The following is a 22,997-nucleotide window of genomic DNA, read 5'->3' on the forward strand; positions in this document are numbered from 1 at the left end:
GCACAAGCTGAACTATCCCCCATCCTTTAGTATTATCTTTACTGGAACTTCTGGAGCAGCTGTCTCGCTGGGATATGAAATTCTGGGGCTGGGGAAAGACTATAAAGTGATCAATCATCTTTATAGGCAATGATTCTTTCTCTCTCTTTAAACCCTGTCCCTTTTTCCTTCAGCCCCACATCTGTGTCTTTCCAAAGTTGCAATAGTTTCTTGCTTTTAGTTTCTCTGACTTTGGATGAGATCCAAGACTTTGACTGCAAAATTAAAAGGCACTCCTAAAGTGAAGATGCATTTCAAGTTGAAATATATACCACATTCATCGGGTGTAAAATACTGCCTGTATTTTCTTCTCATCCACTAATGACACAATAGAAGTCCATTCCCAAATTCCACAGTCTCTTCCTTTCACGGAGATGAGAAGTTTCAAACTGGCTTGTTACTCATTGACAACATCATTATGCATGAAGTCTTGAGTAGTCTGCCATAAATGTATACTGGGGCGGGGGGGAAAAGCCATTGAACACCTATTATACATACTTTTAAATAAGTGGTTTGAATTTTAACTTGCTTTTAATCTCACTTCCACAAACTACGGAACTCAAATACTCAGTAGCTAGTAGTGGATATGCGTATTTCATCTTGATAATTGGAAGAAAGACTTGATATAATTTTATAATGGTGGCTGACTTTTTACATTAAAACCTGTTAACTGGGTGTTCTTTCTTCCCTCCTGGCCTCTTTCCCCTCCCTCATGCTGATAAATAGGTAGAAGAGCTTCTGGAAAAATACATGGACTCTTATGATATTGTTTTGGTGAAAGATGAATCTTTGGATGTGGCCAATTCCATCCTACAGAAAATCCTGTAAATTGCATCCTCAAGTCATTCTACTTCTCCTAATGGACAGAAGAGCACATTTGTGTTATCTTAGAGATGTGTTTATTATTCATATTGTTTTCTGAACTCTTGTAATTCTTAATTTAAAAATTTTGATCATCACTTTGGTATCTAAAAGTAATATCCAGCATCCATTGTCAACTGGAAGCTTTACTGTTCTTATGCCACCCCTCACTGTCTCTCACCTCTGCTCTGTTTTAACAAATGTGATTAACTTTACTGCTTAGAGGACATTACAATTTGTTCTTTTAATCATGCATATGAGAGGGGTGTTTTAGAAATTGGAGTTATTTTGTAACATTTAAGATGTAAACATTCTGTGATTAGCTAATGTGCAGGGGTCTGTGTTGCATTTTGTACAGTCCTGAGTTGTCTCTCACACAGACAGCTATTTTCAAGAATCATAGTTGCACGGGAGGGTAGTGGTGTTATTTTAAATGTTTCACAATACAAGTTTTCATAATTTTTTTTCCCCTGGTGAAAATGATACAACATAAAGATGTGATTCAGACAAAATGTTACTGTATATGGACTCTAGTATCACTTTACATCAAATCACTGATTTTAAAAAAATTGCTAAAGTTTACTCTTAACTAAATAGCACTGTCTTATCAGTAACAGTTGGAGTTAAGGGTTAGTCACCTGTAAAGTGGCTTTGAGTGTTTTGTGCAGCAATTTTAGAGAATAACTAACAAACAAAAAAATCTCCCGTGGAAGGCTGTAAAATACAGTTAAGGGAAGCAGTTTGCTCTTCTGGTTACTTTTTAACATTTATTTACCCTTCAGCTGTGCAGTGGGAGAATTACACAGGTAGCTTGCTTTTCTGGTGTAATCAGTACTACACATGAGTGAAAGGAAACTTCTCAGTACTGTGAGGATAATTTTACAAACTAACACATCAGCCCACTTTCTTTCTTTATGCTGCTGTATACATAGTAAACCACATCCCATATTATAACAATGATTCTAAATATCTCTGAAGTGACAGATAGTGTACATACATACCTTGTTTTATCCTATTGATCATCTCTTGTGAACCTAAGTTTTGGTTTAATTAGTGGTGGCATTACAGTTCATTATGTAAATCCTCCTTTCACAGGATTAACCATGGGGTTCACCTATTGTCAAACTGGCTGCTACATCAGCCCAGTAAGTTATATACTGTTGCTGCATATATTCAACTCCTATTAATAATAAGTGAGTTGGGGGTCACTGTTTTTCCCCACCCACAAAGTAAAGATGATTCTTGAAGTGACTGTCCATACAGATTCCACTTTTCATGTGCCCCAGGTGCATAGGATTGGATTGTTTTGGCCAGCAGTGTCAGTGAGGCCACTCCTGAGGTGTCCTTGCATCTGTCTCCACCCAGGAGCAAAGCAGATGCAAAGCAGGCTCTGTTCTCTTACCGCTGCTGCAGCTCTATGCACTGTTAGTATTACTAATGTTAATTAGTTCAGGAGTGAGTTGCAGTCTTTAAATTCTTTTGTGTCAAATGACCATCAGCTATTTTGCTTAGAGGCTAGACAAGGACAAGTACAAGGGATCCAGCGGTAGGATAGAAGCAAAACCCCCAGGGTTAAAAACCTCCTTGTGTAACACTTCAGTGCCCGCTTACAACTGGGCACTCATATTCCTGAGCAATGTTCAATATGTTCTCTCTAATTAAACAAAAAGCTAGAGAGGCTTGCCTAAAACTCTCTTACAAGCCTTCAGACAGCAAAAGGAAGGATGTAGGTAGGCCTCAGTTATCACGTCACTCCCTTTCCAATGTGCCCCAGTGACTCAAAAATCTACCCCAAGCACCCATGCTCTGTCAACCAAGAGACCCTAGATGTTCACTTCCATTCTGGCGTTGATGACCCGTGAGAGGTGTAGGAAGGAGCACGGCTCCAGTGTCAGGTTGAGATATTGGTTACCCTCTGTCATGCCTATGAAATCCAAACACAAGAGTCACCCTGGCTCTGACTCAACAGGCAAAGGGTAGCCAAGGGCCAGACTTTGATCCAACACTACCTGTTAAACATATGCCTCTGGTACCCACTAAACTTCTGGACCACCCTTTCTTTTGCACTTACCTCCTTAGTATCTTGCTCATTGGCACGGTCCCTATTGGCACAGTGCATATACAGTATGGAGCGATTTCTCTGGGTTCAATAGTGCAGCCACCCTTGCTAAGTAAGCAATTAGTTACAGAGACCTCAGTACTGACTCATTTCCCTACTGTAGTGGACATTAGAGCATCCCAGCATGCCTGAAAAAGTAGCCCCACCATTGGAAGAGGTATACTCTTTTTCATCCTCCTTGTTGATGTGCAGTAGGGACTCATCTCCCCTCCATTAGGATCACACTGAGAAACATGAACTGCTCTCTCAAAAGGAGATGGCAAGGATTTCTGAGAACAGGCCACCTGGTGTCCTCCATTGTGTCCCACCAATCTATATCCACATGCTTGTCATCCTTTAACTCTGCTGGTTAAGATATGCAATACCATATTTGCAAGCCAGTAGCTACTGCCCCCCTGCCAGGACTAACTCCCCTTCTCCCCAGAGGCAATATAGATCTTCCCAGGCAAGTCAACTAACGCAGCCTCAGATACTAGAGCAGGGGTCGGCAATGTTCAGCATGCAGCTCGCCAGGGTAAGCACCCTAGCAGGCTGGGCCAGTTTATTTACCTGCTGATGCGGCAGGTTTGGCCGCTCGCGGCCCCCACTGGCTGCGGTTCGCCGTCCCGGGCCAATGGAGGCGGCGGGAAGCCGCGGCCAGCACATCCCTCGGCCCGCGCCACTTCCCACCGCCCCCATTGGCCTGGGACGGCGAACCGCAGCCAGTGGGGGGCCGTGATCGGCCGAACCTGCCGTGTCAGCAGGTAAATAAACTGGCCCGGCCCGATAGGGTGCTTACCCTGGCGAGCCGCCTGCCGAACGTTGCCGACCCCTGTACTAGAGACAAAGATCAGACAGACAAGGGAGAACACCTAATCTCACCTGCAGTTTCCTCATCTTCCCCTGATGAGGCAGTGAACTCCTCACCATCTTCTCCAGTCAACTTATTTAAGGGGTTCCAAGATGTTAAAATACATGGCAGAAGCTTGACCTACTTTTGGGGGAGGTACAAGAGACCACAAATTGTTGGATTTTCTACACCCTTCCAAGTGCGATAAAACAATTACTGTAAGGTAAGTAACCATTCTTTCCTTGAGTACATGCTAAATGGGGGATTCAAAAATATTTCCGTAAGGAGAGCTGCATGTTAATAATAAATTGACACTTTCCTTCTATGATCACTTACTCTTGGGGGAATTCTGCACCAAAAATTAAAAATTCTGCACACTATTTTCAAAGTCTGCAAAATACTGCATATTTTATTAGTCAAAATAACACAATATAATCACACCAGCTTCAATTATTTTGGTAATTTATTTCAAAATACCTGTCAGCAAGTATGTCTGTAATAATACAGACAACTAAAAAGATTTAGAAAATGGTTTTTGGCAAATAGATTCCTTACTAGGCATATTAATACAGGACTTTCAGTAATAATTCATTTAAACTACAATACAGACACATGCTTACTCCTCAGAAGCAGTGAAAAGGCTTGAAGGAGTCAGGGGTAACAGGAGCAGAGGGAGAGGGAAGTAATTGCTGGGGAGAAGCCAGGGCATGAACCTGAAGAGTTGTTGGGTATGGGTAGGAGAAAAATGGAACAGGATTTTTTTTGGGGGGGGGGGGGCAGGGGTGAGAGATTGTTGTGAAGCCTCTCCCACGGAGAGACTGGCTGACCCCTAGCCTCTCAGTCAGGCACATCTGCCCCTGTCCCTATGTGTCTCTGCACCCCTACTCAGTCATCCCCATCTCCATTTGGCCCTGCATCCTCACTCAGCCACCCCCCTTCTCCCTGTGGCCCGGTACCCCCACTCCCATTTGGCCCCCCCAACAGCCCCATGTGCCCCATGCTGTCCAACTCCCTCCATATCTCTTACCACTCCCCATGGACCCATGCGCAAGGCACTGTGAGGAACGCAGCTTCTTCTCCCTCTCCCCTTGCTGCAGCTAGCTGCTCCTGACCAGAGGTGGCTGCCCTCTGTTCTGGTGCCACAGGAGTCCCTGGTGGGCAAAAGCCATAACCTCTCCAGCAGAAAGTATTTTCTGCTGAGAAAAAAAATTCTGCAAGGGACATGAATTCTGCACGTATGCAATGGCGCATACTTCCCCCTGAGTAATTTCTTAACATTGCTGTGGCACCCACAAATCTCACCTACATAAGTATGAGTCTTAATCTTACATGTCTTTTTGGGGGGAAAAAAAGTAGTATCTACTTCCATCTTCCTTTTCCAATTTATTCTGTTGGCTAGAAACAAGAACCAGCATTGTATGACCAGCCAACTGTCCACAGGCTACTTATCTCCAGAGCCCCGTCAGGTGCTGAAACACTTCATTTTTAAAAACAAATGTGCCTATAATTTAAACAGCAATATTTTAAAAATTAGTTTAGTTCTTATAACTTAAAATAGCTGCATGGTTTATTTATTCAAGTTTCAGGGGAAGAGTTTATTCATGCTCCAAATTCCTAAACTAAATTTTCATGCAGAACCAATATTTCCCCTTTTCTCCCCCTTCGGCAGTACATTTAAAACGCAGGTGCTGATTCAGCCTCAGTTAGAAAGTAGCATGAACACCAAATCAGGACAATAAGAGTGGTTATACTGTAAGTGAATTTACTTAAGTTTTACCTCTACTCACCCTTTCAGTTCTCTTCTGTAAACACATCCAGGCTCAGATACCTGAGACCATCTATCAAAAGATTCCTCCCAAATAGGTGTGGCAGGCTACTCAAATGTTCGCATGCTACTGCGGATACACAGTAGGGTTAAATAAGTCAGAAAGGAAGAATGAGTTAAACTCAGTGAGACATTGCCATGGGGCTGGCTATGAATGCAACACAAGATTGTTTCCTGTTAGGTGAGGTGCTCAGACCTCCATTTACTATGGTTAAAGTGACAACTTGCCTTTTTGATGGAACTGTTACAAAAATCTGGAAATCTGTACACACTCATCTGGTACTGCTCCCTACTTGGCATCTAGATTTGCAGGGCAGTTTTACCATTCTGATTTAACTGGAATTTTCAAGACCAACTGCGGGGGGAAATGTGTGGAATGATTCTTAAAGGTTACTCACCAACTTCTTAAGCTGTGCTCATTGTACATTCAGACTACCCCCCCCCCCCCCGCCTTCCCCTCTTCCTCAGAGTTCTAGCACTGTGCGACTGGTTGAGTTGTTTGGGTGTGCAAAATTGTCTCCAAATTTTCAGTACCACAAAAAGGGATGCCCAATGGGCCCTGATTCCTTGAAGGTTGCTGTGTAGCTCCTGTGTACAAAGGCACCTTTCGTGAAATATGCAAAAGCAGTATATTTGAACTACAGTTACTAGTCAGCTATCTTTGTATTTTGGAACAAAACAAAGGAGGAAACTCTATCCAACATCAGGAACTAAAGCTGCCATAAGAACACTGCTTTGGTGAGATGTTAATGGTTCTGAAGGGCCATTTGTATGATAATGCATGAGATTCCAACCGCAATCCATTAATACCTAGGATCTTCTACCAGGCATTAAAGGGCTAAAATTGGTCCATATCTAAGTAGTCAGTCAGGATTTCCTTGTAGTAGCGTTTTAACTAGGGTCCTAGCACTAAAAGGCAAAAACCTCAGACAAAGGTAGTCTGGCTTTCACTGAGCATGGGGACATTTATATATAAACCCCACCCTTATTAATGTAAAGTTAGAGGAACTGTATTTATTTTTCAGTACAAGCAAACTTCAAAGCACATTCTGAACAGCCACTGCTAATGGTCAGATGGTATGATCAATTTAAGAAACTCCAGACTTTCCAAAACCCTTTATTAATATGAAGTACAAAACAGAAATATGTTGTTATAGCTAATCAGAATTATTTTACTTAACGACTCTAGCGCAAAGGGGTGTTCTCATAAGGGTTTTAGTTCCAATAATGAAACTGTACATAGATTTAGGATAGCAATCTTGCATATGGTGTGTGTATAAGGTACTTGTTCTGATCAAGAGATATTAAGCCCTCCATCCCTCAGCGAGAAAAAAAAAAAAAGAGTACAATCTGTGTTGATCAATATTTTATATAACAAAAGAATCCTCAAGCATATATCAAACCCAACAAAAGTTCATGGCATTTTCTGTAATGGGGAAAAAAAATACAAAATATTTTCATTTAATTAAAAATAGCAGTTTTTCAAATGTGTGCGCCAGAAAGTGTAAAACCAGCACCATTCATGTACAGATCAAGGAAAGCATGTGTCTCACTTCAAAGAATAGAATGGAAACATACACCTCCCTTTGTACTCTATGACTAGGGAAGTATTTCTGTGCTGTGTGTGTGTTGAGGGAAGTTCATGTAATTTTCCGGAAAATAGAATATTTAATCGGTCTGTTTAATTAAAAAATACTTGCTACATTTACAGATCAACTGGGTGACTGTACCGGCTTTAACATACAGTAGACAGGATATAAAATTTAGTATTCATATCTTGACAGTGCTTTAACAGTCCTCTGAGAGTGAAGTGTTCTAGTTAAATAAGATGTAGGAATGTAGCAAACTTCTGTCACATATACAGTAAACCCCATCATTACATATGTGGGCACAACTTAAAAGATTCATTTTATTCACAGCTTGCCAGAATTTTCCAATGGCATGTCTAATAATGTATTTGTTTGTAATCTGCAAATCATAGCTCCTACTGGTGATTCTTAAAATGGGCTTGTTCAGTTATTGAAAAGAATACATGCTTTCTAAAGGGGTACTACCAGTAACTCTCTAATCTGTTAATGCAGTAATTTTGCAGGTATGCTAGTGGGGCACGTTTTTCTGTTTATTTACATACCTGTAAAGTAATTTTAAATACAAAAAGGCTTTTTAAAGAACTAAAAAAAAATTGTATATTTTCTACTTTTCATCCAACCAAGTGAAGTACATCATTCAATAATAAAATTGTGATTCTAAACATAAAAATTAACCATATTGTTCACACAACCATGTTTGCCAGTACACTCAAATCACTTTATAAATCCCACACTGAGGCCCTTAATGGGTTTTTTTAAAATGTAACTACTCATTCTAACTGAAAACCTTCTCTCGTGTAATAACCCACTCCACATACACCACCATGCACACATGAAGAGTTGTATACGAACACCTTCCCCAAATACCATCCTTTCAAACACACATACATACAGTACTTCAAACATCTTCCAGTACACACATACAGTGACAGTAGGTCAGCTCACTGTTCTTTTTTTGTTTTGTTTTACAGTTCATCATGTCCCTCTGTGGTCTCTTGGTCTTTCAGTTTGAATTCTTCAGCTGTAATCTTGCCATCTCCATTTCGGTCCTGATTTGTGAACATATTTTTAACAATCTTTGAAGAGTCAAAGCCAGGAGCTAGTTTTCCTTTGCCAGAATCAACCTGAGCTTGAATGTATTCTGAAAACTAGGGAGGAAAAAAAAAGTTCACAATAGAATAATTAAAACAACAGACTAGATGGATATTTTAGAAAGACCAACAATTACTGCTCAATACTAACTACCAGGGTCCTAACCACTGGAGGGGTGAGAGAACATATATGTTATTACCCTTAGATCTTACAATCTAAATTGGACAGATCAGACATGAGGTAAAATCTTGCTACTCTGAAGTCAACAGAAGTTTGGTCGTTCACTTCAGTGAAGCCAGGATTTCACCCACAATACAGATTGAAGATGGGTTATCCAAGAACGACCTTGCATAAGAAGAGTTTTGGGAAGGGAAATGAATGCAAAGAGAGAGGGGTTTTTTTGTGTGTGTGTACAAGTATAGGGAATTCCAAGTGTGAAAGCTGACATGGAAACAAGTGCAAAGGTAACATTTCAATAAATTTTCCTCAAGCAAAGTATTAATCCATTTATCTTTAACTACTCCTCCTACGACTTTAAAACAAAACAAAAAAACATATACCTAGAGCTATAAAAGGGCTGAGCGGGGCACTTGGGGTCCGTGGGAAAAAATTTAAATCAAAATGGGGGTCCTTGGGTTGCTAAAATTTGAGAACCGCTGTGTTAGAATAACTATAAACTAACACAATGTTGAGCCTCAGTATAGGTAAAGACTGTCGTATTTAGCATATCGACTGGTCAAATATACATTCGTTTGTCTAAGGCAGACCAGGCTACCAATTTCCCCTGACATGCCTCATTTAAACACACTTTAGTCCTAATTCCAACATATATCCATAACTCTTAACACACACATTATGCAATAATATTAATGCTCAGTGAGTTATTAGTTTTCAAATGATACCTCCCAAGGCATATACTGTAGAAAGATTATTACAATAGCGTGTAGGGTGTGAATACAGGGTTACTTAGGATCGCAGTCTTACAACAGAGAAAAAAGAGAATGGAACTATCACACTGCTGAAAGCTTTTTAAAGAGACAATAACATCAAATCTACTCAGCTTCAAATAATGAATTAAAAATCGTTCAGGGTCTACACCTGCATTTGAGCCCTCTAGAGTCTCTTTTTAAAGCAAATTTTCCTTTAATAAACAAAAAATGTCCCTTACATGTTACATCTAAATACTGACACAAACAGAGGCAGGGAAACTGTGCACAAAGTGCTGTCCAATGCAGAAATTATACAGACTGACTAGATTATTTTTTCCCTCTAATCTCAGTTACAATAATCTCAGGTGCTATTTGTAACAACAGCAGCCACAAAACTTAAGATAGAAGTGTGATTTTTGACATTTACAAACATTTTTATCCAACACCCTTTCTCACATCTTCCCCCCCAGCCCCTTTATAGATCAAGCTCTGGTACCAACAATCACATCCAAGCTTCTCCCTCCCCATTCAGTTCTGAAACACAATGTACATTACATCTATTCTGTAGACAAGAGCCTTTCAGCCCTGTAAGAATAGGGCAGCTACAGGAGATCAGAGGAAAATTAAAGAGGAGAGAAGGAGAGAGAGATAATAGGAAGAAGGAGGAAAAGAAGTTTAGTCTTTTAACCACTGGTCTTTCTGCCTTTTGACAGCCCATATCGTTCTTGGTAGGGTTTTTTGAAAATTTAAAATGTAAATTTAATTTAAAATGGCAGCTTCCTGTTAACTTGCTAATAACCATAGCCAGGGCTGGATAAACTCCAAAACTTAAAGACAAAACCTGACTTCTCCATGAGCTTCATGGTGATGGAGCTAAGAACAAAAAAAATCTATGCAGGTGGTTTTACCCCTCTACTTACCTCCTCCAGAAAAACTTCTCCATTATTATCCTTGTCAATTTCTTCAAAGAGATTTGGAGAGACATCACCATGCCAGACAAACATGTAGCCATCAGGTAAGCCAGACACTAGTTCCAGCAGTTCAATGTCAAAAACTAATACTGCACTACCAGGAACTTCTCCTTCTGTCACAACAAATAGCACAGCTACGTATTAACATTCAGTTATATGGCAAAAGGACAATTTAGTTGTTTTTTCACAATTAAAAAACATGTCTATTACTTAAAGTGCAACTACAAGTACTTCACGAGGGGTCCGATCCAAGCCCAATGAAATCAATGGGAGTCTTCTCATTGACTTCAGTGGGCACTGGATCAGGCCATATATAAACAGCAAACTGGGGCTAGACCATACAATATTTGATTATATGAGACACATGCAGAACTAGATATTTGCTATAAGTGACATATATAATGTGAGTTTTTAATCTTAAAGGCCCTGACTCAGAAAAGGCACATAAACATGTTTAATTTAAGCACTTGAATGGAATTTAAGCATTTGCTTACGTGCTCCTCCTGAATAGAAATGCTTTCCTGAATTGGTGGCCTAGCCAAGTTTCAATCTAGTTATTTTGATAGACACTTAATATAAAAGTTAACCTTTCCTTAATAACGGTGTCCCACATTTTTATTAATAAAAATGAAAAAGATATATGGCAACTCCATATATCCTCTAGCTACAGATACAAGATTGTCTTTGTCTGATATATTTCCTCCACTGGGACTCTTCATTGAATATGCATGATATTGTTGTTTTAAAAAAGGAAACAAATCAAAAAGGAACTTCTGATCCAAAATGAATAAAGGAGTCGCACCAGATATATAAGAAAATACTAATATATTCAGAATCATGCTAGCATTTACTCCAGACCATATGTCCAATGTAATCTTAATAGTGTCAAAATACCAATGACACATAATTTAGTAGAATTTTTAAATACATTATGGTGTTTTTAATTAATAATTTTATATAATTTTAATACATTTATAATTTGTCTTGGATTCATATACAAATCAAAGAGGTGTTCAATTAATCTCTCATATTTATTCTATATTAAACTCAGTGTGATGCCAGACGCTGAATCTTTATACAACAGAAGTGGTCTATGTTCTTTAGGAATCCAAATCAACAAAGTCAGAGTGAGCGGTGGGGAGTTTGATATCATTAGGACACCATTCCTCAAGTTCTTTTAATTGCACAGGCCAGTAATAACTCCATGTACTAGGAACTGATAGTCCTCTGAAATTGCAATGTTTTGAAATTAATTCTTGGAGCCCTATAATTCCAAATTAAAGACTCAATCCCATAAAGTTCCTCCTGCACATACATTCTAGCCCATGCATAGCTACAACAACTCCAATGAGACTGTTCACACGGACAAGTGGCAGTGCAGGCCCAAGTACAAAACAATCCATCATAATGCCTAATTTTTAGCACTTAGAAAAATGATTGGGATTCACCAAGCCTGGGTTCAGCAACTACAATGAATGGGAAGAGACGGGCACCTAAGAATGGGATTCACATGCAGGGGTTTGGAGCGGAGCCAGGAGCTGGAGCGTGGAGCAGCTCCGGAGCAGTGGAGCTGCAGGTTTTTGCCTGGAGCGGAGCCGGAGTACAGCTCCAAAGCCCTGCTCACAAGAGGCAGCACGCTGAGTGAGGAATTGCCTGAGCTAACCAATGGGAGATGCAAAGGGAAGGCGTGTGCCCCAAGCCCTGCCCTTCGCAGGGAGTTAGGAGTCTAAGGGTATGTCTACACTACGGGATTAATCCGAATTTATATAATTCGGATTTGAAAAACAGGTTGTATAAAGTCGAAATGTATGCGGCCACACTAAGCACATTAATTCGGTGGTGTGCGTCCAAGTACCGGGGCTAGCGTCGATTTCTGCACCGTTGCACTGTGGGTAGCTATCCCATAGCTATCCCATAGTTCCCGCAGTCTCCCGCGCCCATTGGGATTGTGGGTTAAGATCCCAGTGCCTGATGGGACAAAAAACATTGTCGTAGGTGGTTCTGGGTACAGCCTCACCTCCTCCCTCCCTCCTCCCTCCCTGCATGAAAGCAACGGACGGCAGACAACCATTTTCGTGCCTTTTTTCCTGGGTGAGTGAACACTGCAGACTCCATACCACGGCAAGCATGGAGCCCGCTGAGCTCAAGACAGCAGTCATGAACATTGTAAACACCTCGCGCGTTCTCGTGGAGTTTATGCTCAGCCAGGACCAGAAAAACGAGGCGAGGAGGCAGCGGCGGCGGCAATGCAGCGACAAGCATGATGAGAACATTGACATGGACATGGACACGGACATGGATACAGAATTCTGTGAAACCACGGGCCCCGGTGCTTTGGAGATCATGTTGTTAATGGGGCAGATTCTATCCATGGAACGCCGATTCTGGGCAAGGGAAACAAGCACAGACTGGTGGGACCGCATAGTGTTGCAGGTCTGGGACGATTCCCAGTGGCTGCGGAACTTTCGCATGCGTAAGGGCACTTTCATGGAACTTTGTGACTTGCTGTCCCCTGCCCTGAAACGCCAGAATACCAAGATGAGAGCAGCCCTCACAGTTGAGAAGCGCGTGGCGATAGCCCTGTGGAAGCTTGCAACGCCAGACAGCTACCGGTCAGTCGGGAATCAATTTGGAGTGGGCAAATCTACGGTGGGGGCTGCTGTGATGCAAGTAGCCAAAGCAATCACTCAGGTGCTGCTACGAAAGTTAGTGACTCTGGGAAATGTGCAGGCTATAGTGGATGGTTTTGCTGCAATGGGATTCCCTAACTGTGGTGGGGCGATAGACGGAACCCATATCCCTATCTTGGCACCGGAGCACCAAGCCACCGAGTACATAAACCGCAAGGGATACTTTTCAATGGTGCTGCAAGCACTTGTGGATCACAAGGGACGTTTCACTAACATCAACGCGGGCTGGGCGGGAACGGTTCATGACGCTCGCGTTTTCAGGAACACTACTCTGTTTAAAGGGCTGCAGCAAGGGACTTACTTTCCGGACCAGAAAATAACCGTTGGGAATGTTGAAATGCCAATAGTTATTCTTGGGGACCCCGCCTACCCCTTAATGCCATGGCTCATGAAGCCGTACACAGGCAGCCTGGACAGGAGTCAGGAGCTGTTTAACTACAGGCTAAGCAAGTGCAGAATGGTGGTAGAATGTGCATTTGGCCGTTTAAAAGGTCGCTGGCGATCATTATTGACTCGCTCTGACCTCAGCCAAAGAAATCTCCCCATTGTTATTTCTGCTTGCTGTGTGCTCCACAATCTCTGTGAAAGTAAGGGGGAGACCTTTATGGCGGGGTGGGAGGCTGAGGCAAATCACCTGGCTGCTGATTACGCGCAGCCAGATACCAGGGCGATTAGAAGAGCACACCAGGAAGCGCTGTGCATCAGAGAAGCTTTAAAAACCAGTTTCATGACTGGCCAGGCTACAGTGTAAAATATCTGTTTGTTTCTCCTTCATGAAAACCCGCCCCCTTTATTGACTCATTTTCTGTAAGGAACCCACCCTCCCCCTTCCCCCAGCTTTCTTTCAAACCAAATAAAGTCACTATCATTTAAAAATCATTTATTCTTTATTAATAGATTAGAAAAAGAGGGAGGGAACCCGGGTGGTATTTGGGAGGAGGATTGCTGGGAAGGAAAAAGCCACAAAGAAAAGGTTAAAAAAATGACAGCCTTTTGCTTGGGCTGTCTACTGGGGTGGAATGGGAAGGTGTACGGAGCCTCCCTCCCCCCGTGTTCTTACACGTCTGGGTGAGGAGGATACGGAACATGGGGAGGGGGGAGGGTGGAACAGGGGCTGAAGCGGCAGTCTGTTTTCCAGCAGCCGTTCCTGAAGCTCCACCAGACGCCGGAGCATGTCTGTTTGCTCACGCAGCAGCCCCAGCGTTGCATCCTGCCTCCTCTGGTCTTCCTGCCGCCACCTCTCATCTCGAGCGTCTCTCCTCTCCTCACGTTGGTCCCTCCTATCCTCACGTTGGTCCCTCCTGTCCTCACGTTCACTGGCTTCTTTCCTATACTTTGAAACTGTTTCCTTCCACTCATTCAGATGAGCTCTGTCACTGTGGCTGGATTCCATAATTTCAGAAAACATCTCGTCTCGCGTTCTCTTCTTACGACGCCTTATCTGTGATAACCTTCGGGATGGAGGAGGGAGGCTTGAGGAATTTGCAGCTGCTGTAGGGAGGGGAAAAAAGAGAGAATTGTTTAAAAAGCTACATTTTGCAGAACAATGCTTATACTCTTTCACGGTGACCAACACTATTCACATTACATAGCACATGTGATTTCTGTGCAAGGTCGCATTTTGCCTCTTAATGCTGAGTGCCTGTGGCTTTGCTGCTAGAGATCACAGGTCTGGGCAACAGAATTCGGCTTGCATGCGGCCATGGTAAGCCATTGTCTTACAGCTTCTGCGCCCTCCTTTCCCACATACCAAGCATAGCCTGTAGAGTGCTGCGGTTTTTCTGTTAACATTCAGCAGCAGCAGCAGAAAACAAACTAACCACCCCCCCTCTCGCCATGAATTCTCTGGGATGATCGCTGTACCCCTCCCCCCCACCGCGTGGCTGGTATCAGGGAAGATCCCTGCAGGCACCAAACTAACCACCACCACCTCCCCGCCGCCGCCCCCCTCCCGCCATGAATTCTCTGGGATGATCACGGTACCCCCCACACACACCGCATGGCTGGTAACAGGGAAGATCCCTGCTAGCCAAACGCGAAAAACTCAGGGCCAATTTCCCATCTGCGCTTGGCTAACTGCAGGGAAGGATTTATTTTCCGCCACAGGCAAACAGCTCAGTAGGAACGGCCACCTCTGTCCCCTTAATTAAGTTCCCGTATTTCAACCAGGTTACCAGGAGTGATATCACTCTCCTGAGGATTACACAACAAGATAAAGAACGGATGTTGCTTGAATGCCAGCAAACACTGGGACCATACGCTGCCAGGCTTTGTCAGGCAATGATACCAGATTACTTGCTGCAAGCATGGCGTGGTCAAGTGTCCTACCATGGAGGAGGGAATAAGGATGCACTGCCCAGAAACCTTCTGGCAAGGCTTTCGGAGTACCTCCAGGAGAGCTTCATGGAGATGTCCCTGGAGGATTTCCGCTCCATCCCCAGACACGTTAACAGACTTTTCCAGTAGCTGAACTGACCGCGAATGCATCCCAAGTCCTCAGGGCAAAGTAATCATTAAAAACCGTTTGCTTTTACAACAAGTTTTATATTTTAAAAGGTAAACTCACCTGAGGTCCCTTCCATGGGGTCAGAGTCTTGGGTACTGGCTTGGGAGGCTTGGGAGGGTACTTCAGTTAGGGTGAGAAAAAGATCCTGGCTGTTGGGGAGAACGGAGTGCTGTGTGCTCTCTGCAAGCTCATCCTCATCCTCCTCCTCCTCCTCTCCCCCATCGGCAGAATCCTCAGGCGTCGCTGATGAGACTATCCCCGACCCAGAATCCACGATCACAGGTGGGGTAGTGGTGGCAGCCCCCCCTAGAATTGCATGCAGCTCGGCGTAGAAGCGGCATGTCCGCGGCTCTGACCCGGAGCGACCGTTTGCCTCCTTTGTTTTTTGATACGCTTGTCTGAGCTCCTTGACTTTCACGCGGCACTGCTCAGAGTCCCTATTGTGGCCTCTCTCCATCATGCCCTTGGAGATTTTTTCAAAAGTTTTTGCATTTCGTCTTTTAGAACGAAGTTCTGCAAGCACTGAATCCTCTCCCCATACAGCGATCAGATCCAGTACCTCCCTCACGGTCCATGCTGGTGCTCTTTTTCGATTATCAGCCTGCATGGTTACCTGTGCTGATGAGCTATCTATGGTCACCTGTGCTCTCCACGCTGGGCAAACAGGAAATGAAATTCAAATGTTCGCGGGGCTTTTCCTGTCTACCTGGCCAGTGCATCCGAGTTTAGATTGCTGTCCAGAGCGGTCACAATGATGCACTGTGGGATAGCTCCCGGAGGCCAATACCATCGAATTGCGGCCACACTATCCCTAATTCGAAATGTTAAAATCGATTTTGGCGCTACTCCGCTCGTCGGGGTGGAGTACAGAAATCGATTTAAAGGGTCCTTTACATCGAAATAAATAGCGTCATTGTGTGGACGGTTACAGGGTAAATTAGAATTAAAGCTGATAAATCCGAATTAAAGTCGTAGTGTAGACCAGGCCTAAGTCTGGACTGCAGGAAGGCACCTAAATCTGGTTTGGATTCACAGTTGTGAACCCTCTCCTGGAATCAGGTGCCTAAGGGGTTTCTTGCAAGAAACAATGGAGGATGAGGAGTTCCCTCATAACTTTTGGCCCTGTGGTTAGGGTACTCACCTGGGAGTTCCTCACTCAAGTGACAGTTCAGTGTCTAAGATGCTTTGTGAATCTAGCCCTACTGCTGACAGCATTCCATTCTGACACATGGAGGCACTGGCACTCAGTGGTGTCCCATGGTAATCAGCACACTGGCCAGAATGTCACATTTTCAGAGCCATATTATTAAAGGTGGAAAGTTTATTTCAACCAAACACTTTTTTGTTAAATTACTAGCATGGAAAAGGTCCAAAGAGAGCACTGTAACACTGCTGGATAATTTTAAAAATGTAAAAAAAACCCAAATGTTTAAAAATGGTATTTTTCCTTACCTTTTCAAACCACTCCTACCCTCCTGCCCCAGAAATAATGAAAAACAAGACTAATAACACACATACTTCAGTCACTCAGTAGGTAATAAGTTACACCACCAGTTGTCTATTAGGTTCCATTTACTTACCAACACCAGCTTCTCCATAACCAAGATGGGGCGGAATAATAACTGTTCGTTTCTCTCCAACGCACATATCTCTAAGACCCATGTCCATCCCCAAAACAACCTGTCCAGATCCCAGAACTATATTATACGTTTTACCAAGACTAATCCTGAAAAATAAAAGAGAGAATTTTTACTACTTCCATGTTACCCAAACTGTACAGTTTCTATATCAAAGTCCCTTTGTGGCCAAAAAATCAAGTTTACCTCTAATGCTATATGCTTCTAAATAGCCAAGTGGTGTAATTGCTGAGGTAACAGATTGTATGTGATAGGAGCTTCAGACATCATGGTCACTTGAATTAAACCTGATTAAGAATTTTAATCCTCCCAATCAAAACTCTGAAATACTTTGTCATTCAAAAAAGGGCTTCTTGCCTTGCAAATATCTTTGGGAAAAAACACTTTGCAAGCCACAAGCCTGATTCTGCAAAGTCTTAAGCACATGAGTAAGTTTACTCACACGAGGAATCCCCTTGGCTAAATAAGCCCAGCTGGGATTTTCAGAAGAGTTTAAGGGAATCAGGCATCGAACTGCCATTGAAATTCAATGGGATTTGGTCACCTACCTTCCTTCGGCTCCATTAAAAATCCCAGTTTGTGTGTCTAGTATATTAGGTAACTAATTTGAACCCCAAGGCAATTGAGGTCTTTATTGTTTCTAAGAATCTTGCTAATATTTTAGTCCTATCATATTATAAATTATAACTTGCTACTGGGGTCTTAGTTCTAAGATGTATTTCTATGAAGTGATAAATAAATTATATACACTTTGTTTGCAATGTTGTTGTAGCTGTGCTGGTCACAGGATATTAGAAAGACATGGTGAGTGAGGGAATATCTTTTAGTGTACCAACTTCTGTTGGTGAGAGAGTTTCTGTATATTTCAGTCACTCGGGAGGTAATAATTATACCGCCGGTTGTTTATTAGGTTTCATTTACTTACCAATGCCAGCTTCTCCACAACCAAGAAGGGGCAGAATAATAGCTGTTCATCTCTCTCCAATGCACATCTCTGAGATCCATATCCATCCCCAATATATTCAATAAAAGATATTACCTCACCCACCTTGTCTCTCTTAAATATACATTATAATTCTAAAAGGCAAGTTTGCAATCTTGGGACTTTTTACTGGCACCTGTCCTTGCAGCATCTGAGTGCCCCTTTTTCTGTCAGTCTCTCTTTCCTTTTATCATTTTTTGCTGAATTGTGTGACCCTGAGTACTGAGCCTCTATAAGGAAAGGATGGATGGTCCTGTGGTTTGGGCACTACCCTAGCACTTAGAAGACCTGTGTGCAACAGATATGACAGTGCCCTGCAATAGCCTTATAGGCCTGGCTTGACATGTGTAATTGGAGGTGGGTGAGGTATCATTTCTTGGGAAACAGGATTAGGGAGGTAAATGTATCAGCTGGCGGGAAACAGAATGTCTGTACTAGCTAAGATAAGGGGAGAACACTCTAGGAACCATTTACAATGGACAAGATAAATCCGGAATGCAAAGAGAAAGTTGTATATGGACATGGCATGGAAGAGCATGCAGTACAGGAAATGGTTCCTACAAAGCAACCAGACAATCCCAAAACATGCGATGCAGCATATAGTAAATGCAATGCACTGTGTACATGTATACAAAGGAAGAGGTTTTACTGTGTAAGTCCGGATGTGTGGTATGTTCTATATCCACTGTGCTTGAGTCTGATCAACTGAGCGTAGCTTTGCTGTATGCCAAATAAAGGAATCTGAGTGACAAAACTGAGTTCTTGGGGACCTGAGTGAAGGGGTTCTCGGGGGAAACCCAAACAATCCTGGGCAAACATTATGGAATTAAGTTAAACCTTACTGAATTACGTTTACTATCTTTGGGGTCCACTGTATTGAAAATGCAAATGTTTGTGTGCTATTGTGGGGTTGTATGGAACACCTCTTTTGGAGAAATGAGGATTTAAAGCAATCTCTGGGAGACAAGGTGAACTTCAAAAGACTGTGCTGAACAATACAGCAGAGAAAATTGATCTTTTGGGACAGCATGGATAAGAGTGGAATTCCTAGGAAGTACTGGGGGGAGAATATTGCGAACCCCCACCTTCTGACTGAGCCCATACAGCTTCACCCTGAGGAGGGGACCTTTGCTGTGCTGATCACCTGTTACTGGAGGACAGTTCAAAGACCCAATCTGGCTTCTCAAGAAGCCAAAGAAAGGACTTTTGTTTAAACAGCCTGGTTTTAAACACATTCGGGCCTTCGTTCTGATCCAGCAAATGGACAGGACCTCTGGTCCATGGGTGGTCCCAATCTTTAGGGTCGGGCTCAAGAACGGACAAGGGCCAGAGTCCTTGTGGAGACTGGGGGTGAGGGGAGACTCTAGTAAGCTTATTAGCATGCATGTAGGTTCTTTTATGGTGTTTAATATGTTCTCTGTAATACTATTGCCCTAAGAATAAAGAAGTTTGCATAGAAAGAGCTGTGTGGTAGCTTAACAGTGGGCAATTACACTGTTATCAGTCTCTGAAGAGGAAGCAAGCAGGTCTGCTTAGGCAGACTGTCTTTTGCTGGGAATAACATAATGAAAGCAGGGAACTAACTGTTCAGCCTGGAAATACCTGGGTCAAGAAGGAGACAGACATAGGTCTCCACCCAAGAGAGGCAATGGCTAGAGTGCCGGAAGCCTGCAAGTGGGTGCTCTTGCAGAACCACTGAGGGGAAATACAAGTGCAGTTGCCCTGAACTGTGACACAGGGTTCAAGTCCTTGCTTTACCACAAACTTCTTGTGTGACCTTGGGCAAGTCACTTAGCCACTCTATGCCTCAGTCTTCCATCTCTAAAATGGGAATAACTGCACTTCCCTACTTCAGAGATGTTGTGGGGATAAATGCATTAAAGATGTGGGCTGCTGAGATACTATGGTAATGGTGGTCATATAAATATCCATAGAGAGAGAGATTCAGCTGCACAAGTTATAATGAAAACTATGGACTATTTCTGGTGTTTATGTTCTTCACTTAAAAATAAATAAATAAAAGTAGTCCTTCCCTACCTCACCTCCAAAATAAAATACAAATAAGGTAAATTTAACAGTACTAATATTATTCAAAAAGATGAGGGGTGCACAGACCCAAAAACAGAACAAGAGAATTTATTCAGTCATAGCAAACACTATCTGAATTTACTTCAGCTCAATCCAAAATGTGGTTCATCTAAAATAATCTATTTTATGTCACAACAAGGAAACTAAACCAGTCAAGAAGGATCAGCACAGCAAAGAGATTCAGCTGACCTTTGGACGAAGGAGACAAGAGTTGCCAGCAGCTTTTGCCTCCATTCACACTCCTAATGTGTACAGTAGGCAGGAAGTAAACATTGTCAGAACCCCTTTGTCCCCCAACCTGACCCACCATAAACATGATCACGATCCAACCATCCAACAGTTTCTCCATGAAGATCTCAGTTGCAACAGAACCTAATGAAACACCCTAATTCATGTGTATCTTGTTCATCACCGTGGTGACAATTTCTATGTTCCTCTCTCACATCCCTATTTCTGCTTTCCCCAACTCTTTCCCTTTGGTTGCTCTCTCTCCCCATTTTTCCCTATATGAAAAGATTTTATAGACATTGTCAGACAGGAAAAATAAATTGGTCCCATGTTAACATGAATATTTTAACATCACTGTCAACCTTTTTCCTTTCTGAATATCCTAATTGCTTTGTATGATATTCATTTTGACTCTCGCTTTCATAGTTACACAGAATATTTCATATGCCAAGTGACGTACTTACGTTGAGTCTAACAACGTGCCATCCAGGAGTGAGGCGTTGTAGTGGTACTTCAAGTAATCTCCTTTTTTACTCAATACTGTGCAATTGGAAGGTTTGTAATGGGTAGTAATGTTCACAGAGTCCAAAGGGTTATGGAAGTCAATCACATGGATGTCAAAAACCAGTACTGCAGATCCTGGAATCTTTCCTAAATAGTAAGCAATCATATAAGGAGAAAAACGGCATCTACACAGGTACATACTGACCTCATACATCACACAGTGAGAATACATAAAATGTTGAGTCTTCTACTGAGTGATTTTGTTCTTTGTTTCAGTTTACATTTCTCAGGATTAAAGCACTGAGTCACCTCTGCACACAAGAACATAGATACAAGAAGCTTCCAATGAAAGACACTAAAAATGCAGAGGACACCAATAAAAAAGTATTATATTAGCAGTCAATTCAAAAATTAAAGGAAAACATTTTCATCATTCAAGGTTTTAAAACTATGTACTCTACTTTGCATTTTTAATAGCACAGTGAAGCTGGAAGTTTACATTTCCTGTGACCAACTTAGCCACTTGATTGGTACCTCACTCACCAAATCACTATTAAAGCGGCAAGACTGTAACAGAACATCAACACTTCCACCAGGCACTGGCAACTGAATAGCAGCAGAAAAGGGGTTAAACTACTTGAAAAACCTTGACAAGTATGTGCTTTTTCTCACACCCCAAAGTATTGTGTGATTATGTTATCAACAGTGATAGATGCATCCACAACCACTAACGGGTTTCTTTGCTATAAGTCTAATTCCCAATTAGCACAGTGGAATGTTGTCACAAAAATGAAACATTTCCTAAAATGTTATTAATGGAAAATAATGGTTTATGTACTGGGAAAAGCTTTTTAAAACACAAGCACACAACTGCGATTGTCTAGAGAAATTGACATAGTTACACTCTAGCAATACCCTTCCTAGAAGTGAGTGAGTTTTCACAAAGGAATTTTAATTGTATGTTATACATACACACATCCTTTGTTGTTACATGCATCCACTGTTTACAGCGGCGGCTTAGGTGTCCACAAAACTTGTGGCTGTGGAAGGAATGAGGAAGAAAACTTAACACACAGAAGTCCTTTAGCATACACAGTTTATTAAGATCTACAGGAAAGAGGCTCACACTGCAGAGTTCATAAACTCGCAGACTCCTGGCCCCAGTAACCTGTTTGTCTGAACCATAGATTAGCAAAATAATTTTCATGTCCCCACCTACAGTCAGACAACTGAGACTGTGTATAATCATATCTAGCTAACTAAAATCATTTTGAAGACTCTGGGCCTCATTCTGCCACTTTTACGCCCTTTGAGTACTATATTAATATACACACCTTTTGAATACCAAAAGAGAAGGATAAACACTTCAGAGATTAGCTAGTTTTAATTGCGCTGAAGAACAAAGGAAGCAATGCTTCCTATGAAAGACTGTACTGAAATAAAAACTGAGCTCACCTCTTCCTTCTTCTCCATATCCAAGATGAGGTGGAATTATTATTCTTTTCTTTTCCCCAATGCATACCCCAAGCAAACCTTCATCCATCCCTGCGATCACATAACCTTTCCCAATGTAGGTGTCATATGTATGGTTCCGGGAATAGCTATAGAAAATATTTTGCTTTAGTGACACTATTATCAGGATCAGCAGTTTTGTAACTTACTTAATACTATAGCAAACTTACACACATGTATGTTTCCTTTTCCCACTTTGTGATTGTAGTTTTTTAAACTGTTGTGTAACTTTAGCATTCTTTTTAAACCAGTTAAATCCAGATACATGACTGTATTCTATTGCTGTAGCGGCACAAAGCAGCCATTGTGTAGCAGTGAATCTGGCCCATAATGTTTAGCCAGTCACAGGTGCACGTTTTGCTTATTTATGATGGTTAAACCGATACTGAGGAACCCTGGCTGTGGAACAACTGTTTTGCAACAACATCTCTGCAGGATACAAAAGGTGAATATTAAAAGTCAAGAATTACCTCCCTAGATTTCTCTCCTTATGTATATAAAACTAAATTAAATTAAATTTTAATAAAAGTAACAGTTTTCTCCCTCAGTTCAAGCACTGCTTTGATCAGTTTTTATAAATAAAGTACTGGATTCAT

At 42.1% G+C, this 22,997-nt stretch overlaps 2 protein-coding genes across 6 annotated transcripts in view; one reads left to right on the forward strand and one right to left on the reverse strand.

Annotated features, from left to right (window-relative positions):
* NT5C3A (5'-nucleotidase, cytosolic IIIA) overlaps positions 1 to 1,422 on the forward strand; it is a 36,103-nt gene extending 34,681 nt beyond the window's left edge. For all 4 annotated transcript variants that reach the window (XM_054019333.1, XM_054019335.1, XM_054019334.1 and 1 more), the window contains one exon: positions 766 to 1,422. In XM_054019333.1, coding sequence (XP_053875308.1) covers positions 766 to 867 — 102 coding nt within the window. In that variant the 3' untranslated portion in view covers positions 868 to 1,422. The remainder of the gene's footprint in view (positions 1 to 765) is intronic.
* A 5,352-nt stretch (positions 1,423 to 6,774) lies between these two features.
* Positions 6,775 to 22,997, reverse strand: part of FKBP9 (FKBP prolyl isomerase 9) — a 29,687-nt gene continuing 13,464 nt past the window's right edge. Inside the window, exons 6-10 of one of the 2 annotated variants that reach the window (XM_054019340.1) lie at positions 22,345 to 22,490; positions 20,850 to 21,036; positions 17,031 to 17,176; positions 10,204 to 10,367; positions 6,775 to 8,410 (exon numbers count right to left, since the gene is read on the reverse strand). In XM_054019340.1, coding sequence (XP_053875315.1) covers positions 8,228 to 8,410; positions 10,204 to 10,367; positions 17,031 to 17,176; positions 20,850 to 21,036; positions 22,345 to 22,490 — 826 coding nt within the window. In that variant the 3' untranslated portion in view covers positions 6,775 to 8,227. Of the gene's footprint in view, positions 8,411 to 10,203; positions 10,368 to 13,812; positions 14,436 to 17,030; positions 17,177 to 20,849; positions 21,037 to 22,344; positions 22,491 to 22,997 lie in introns of those variants that run through there. The other variant, XM_054019339.1, reaches the window with a different exon arrangement.

The sequence above is a fragment of the Malaclemys terrapin genome, chromosome 2, assembly GCF_027887155.1.
Source record: "Malaclemys terrapin pileata isolate rMalTer1 chromosome 2, rMalTer1.hap1, whole genome shotgun sequence".
NCBI classification, from domain to species: Eukaryota; Metazoa; Chordata; order Testudines; family Emydidae; genus Malaclemys; species Malaclemys terrapin.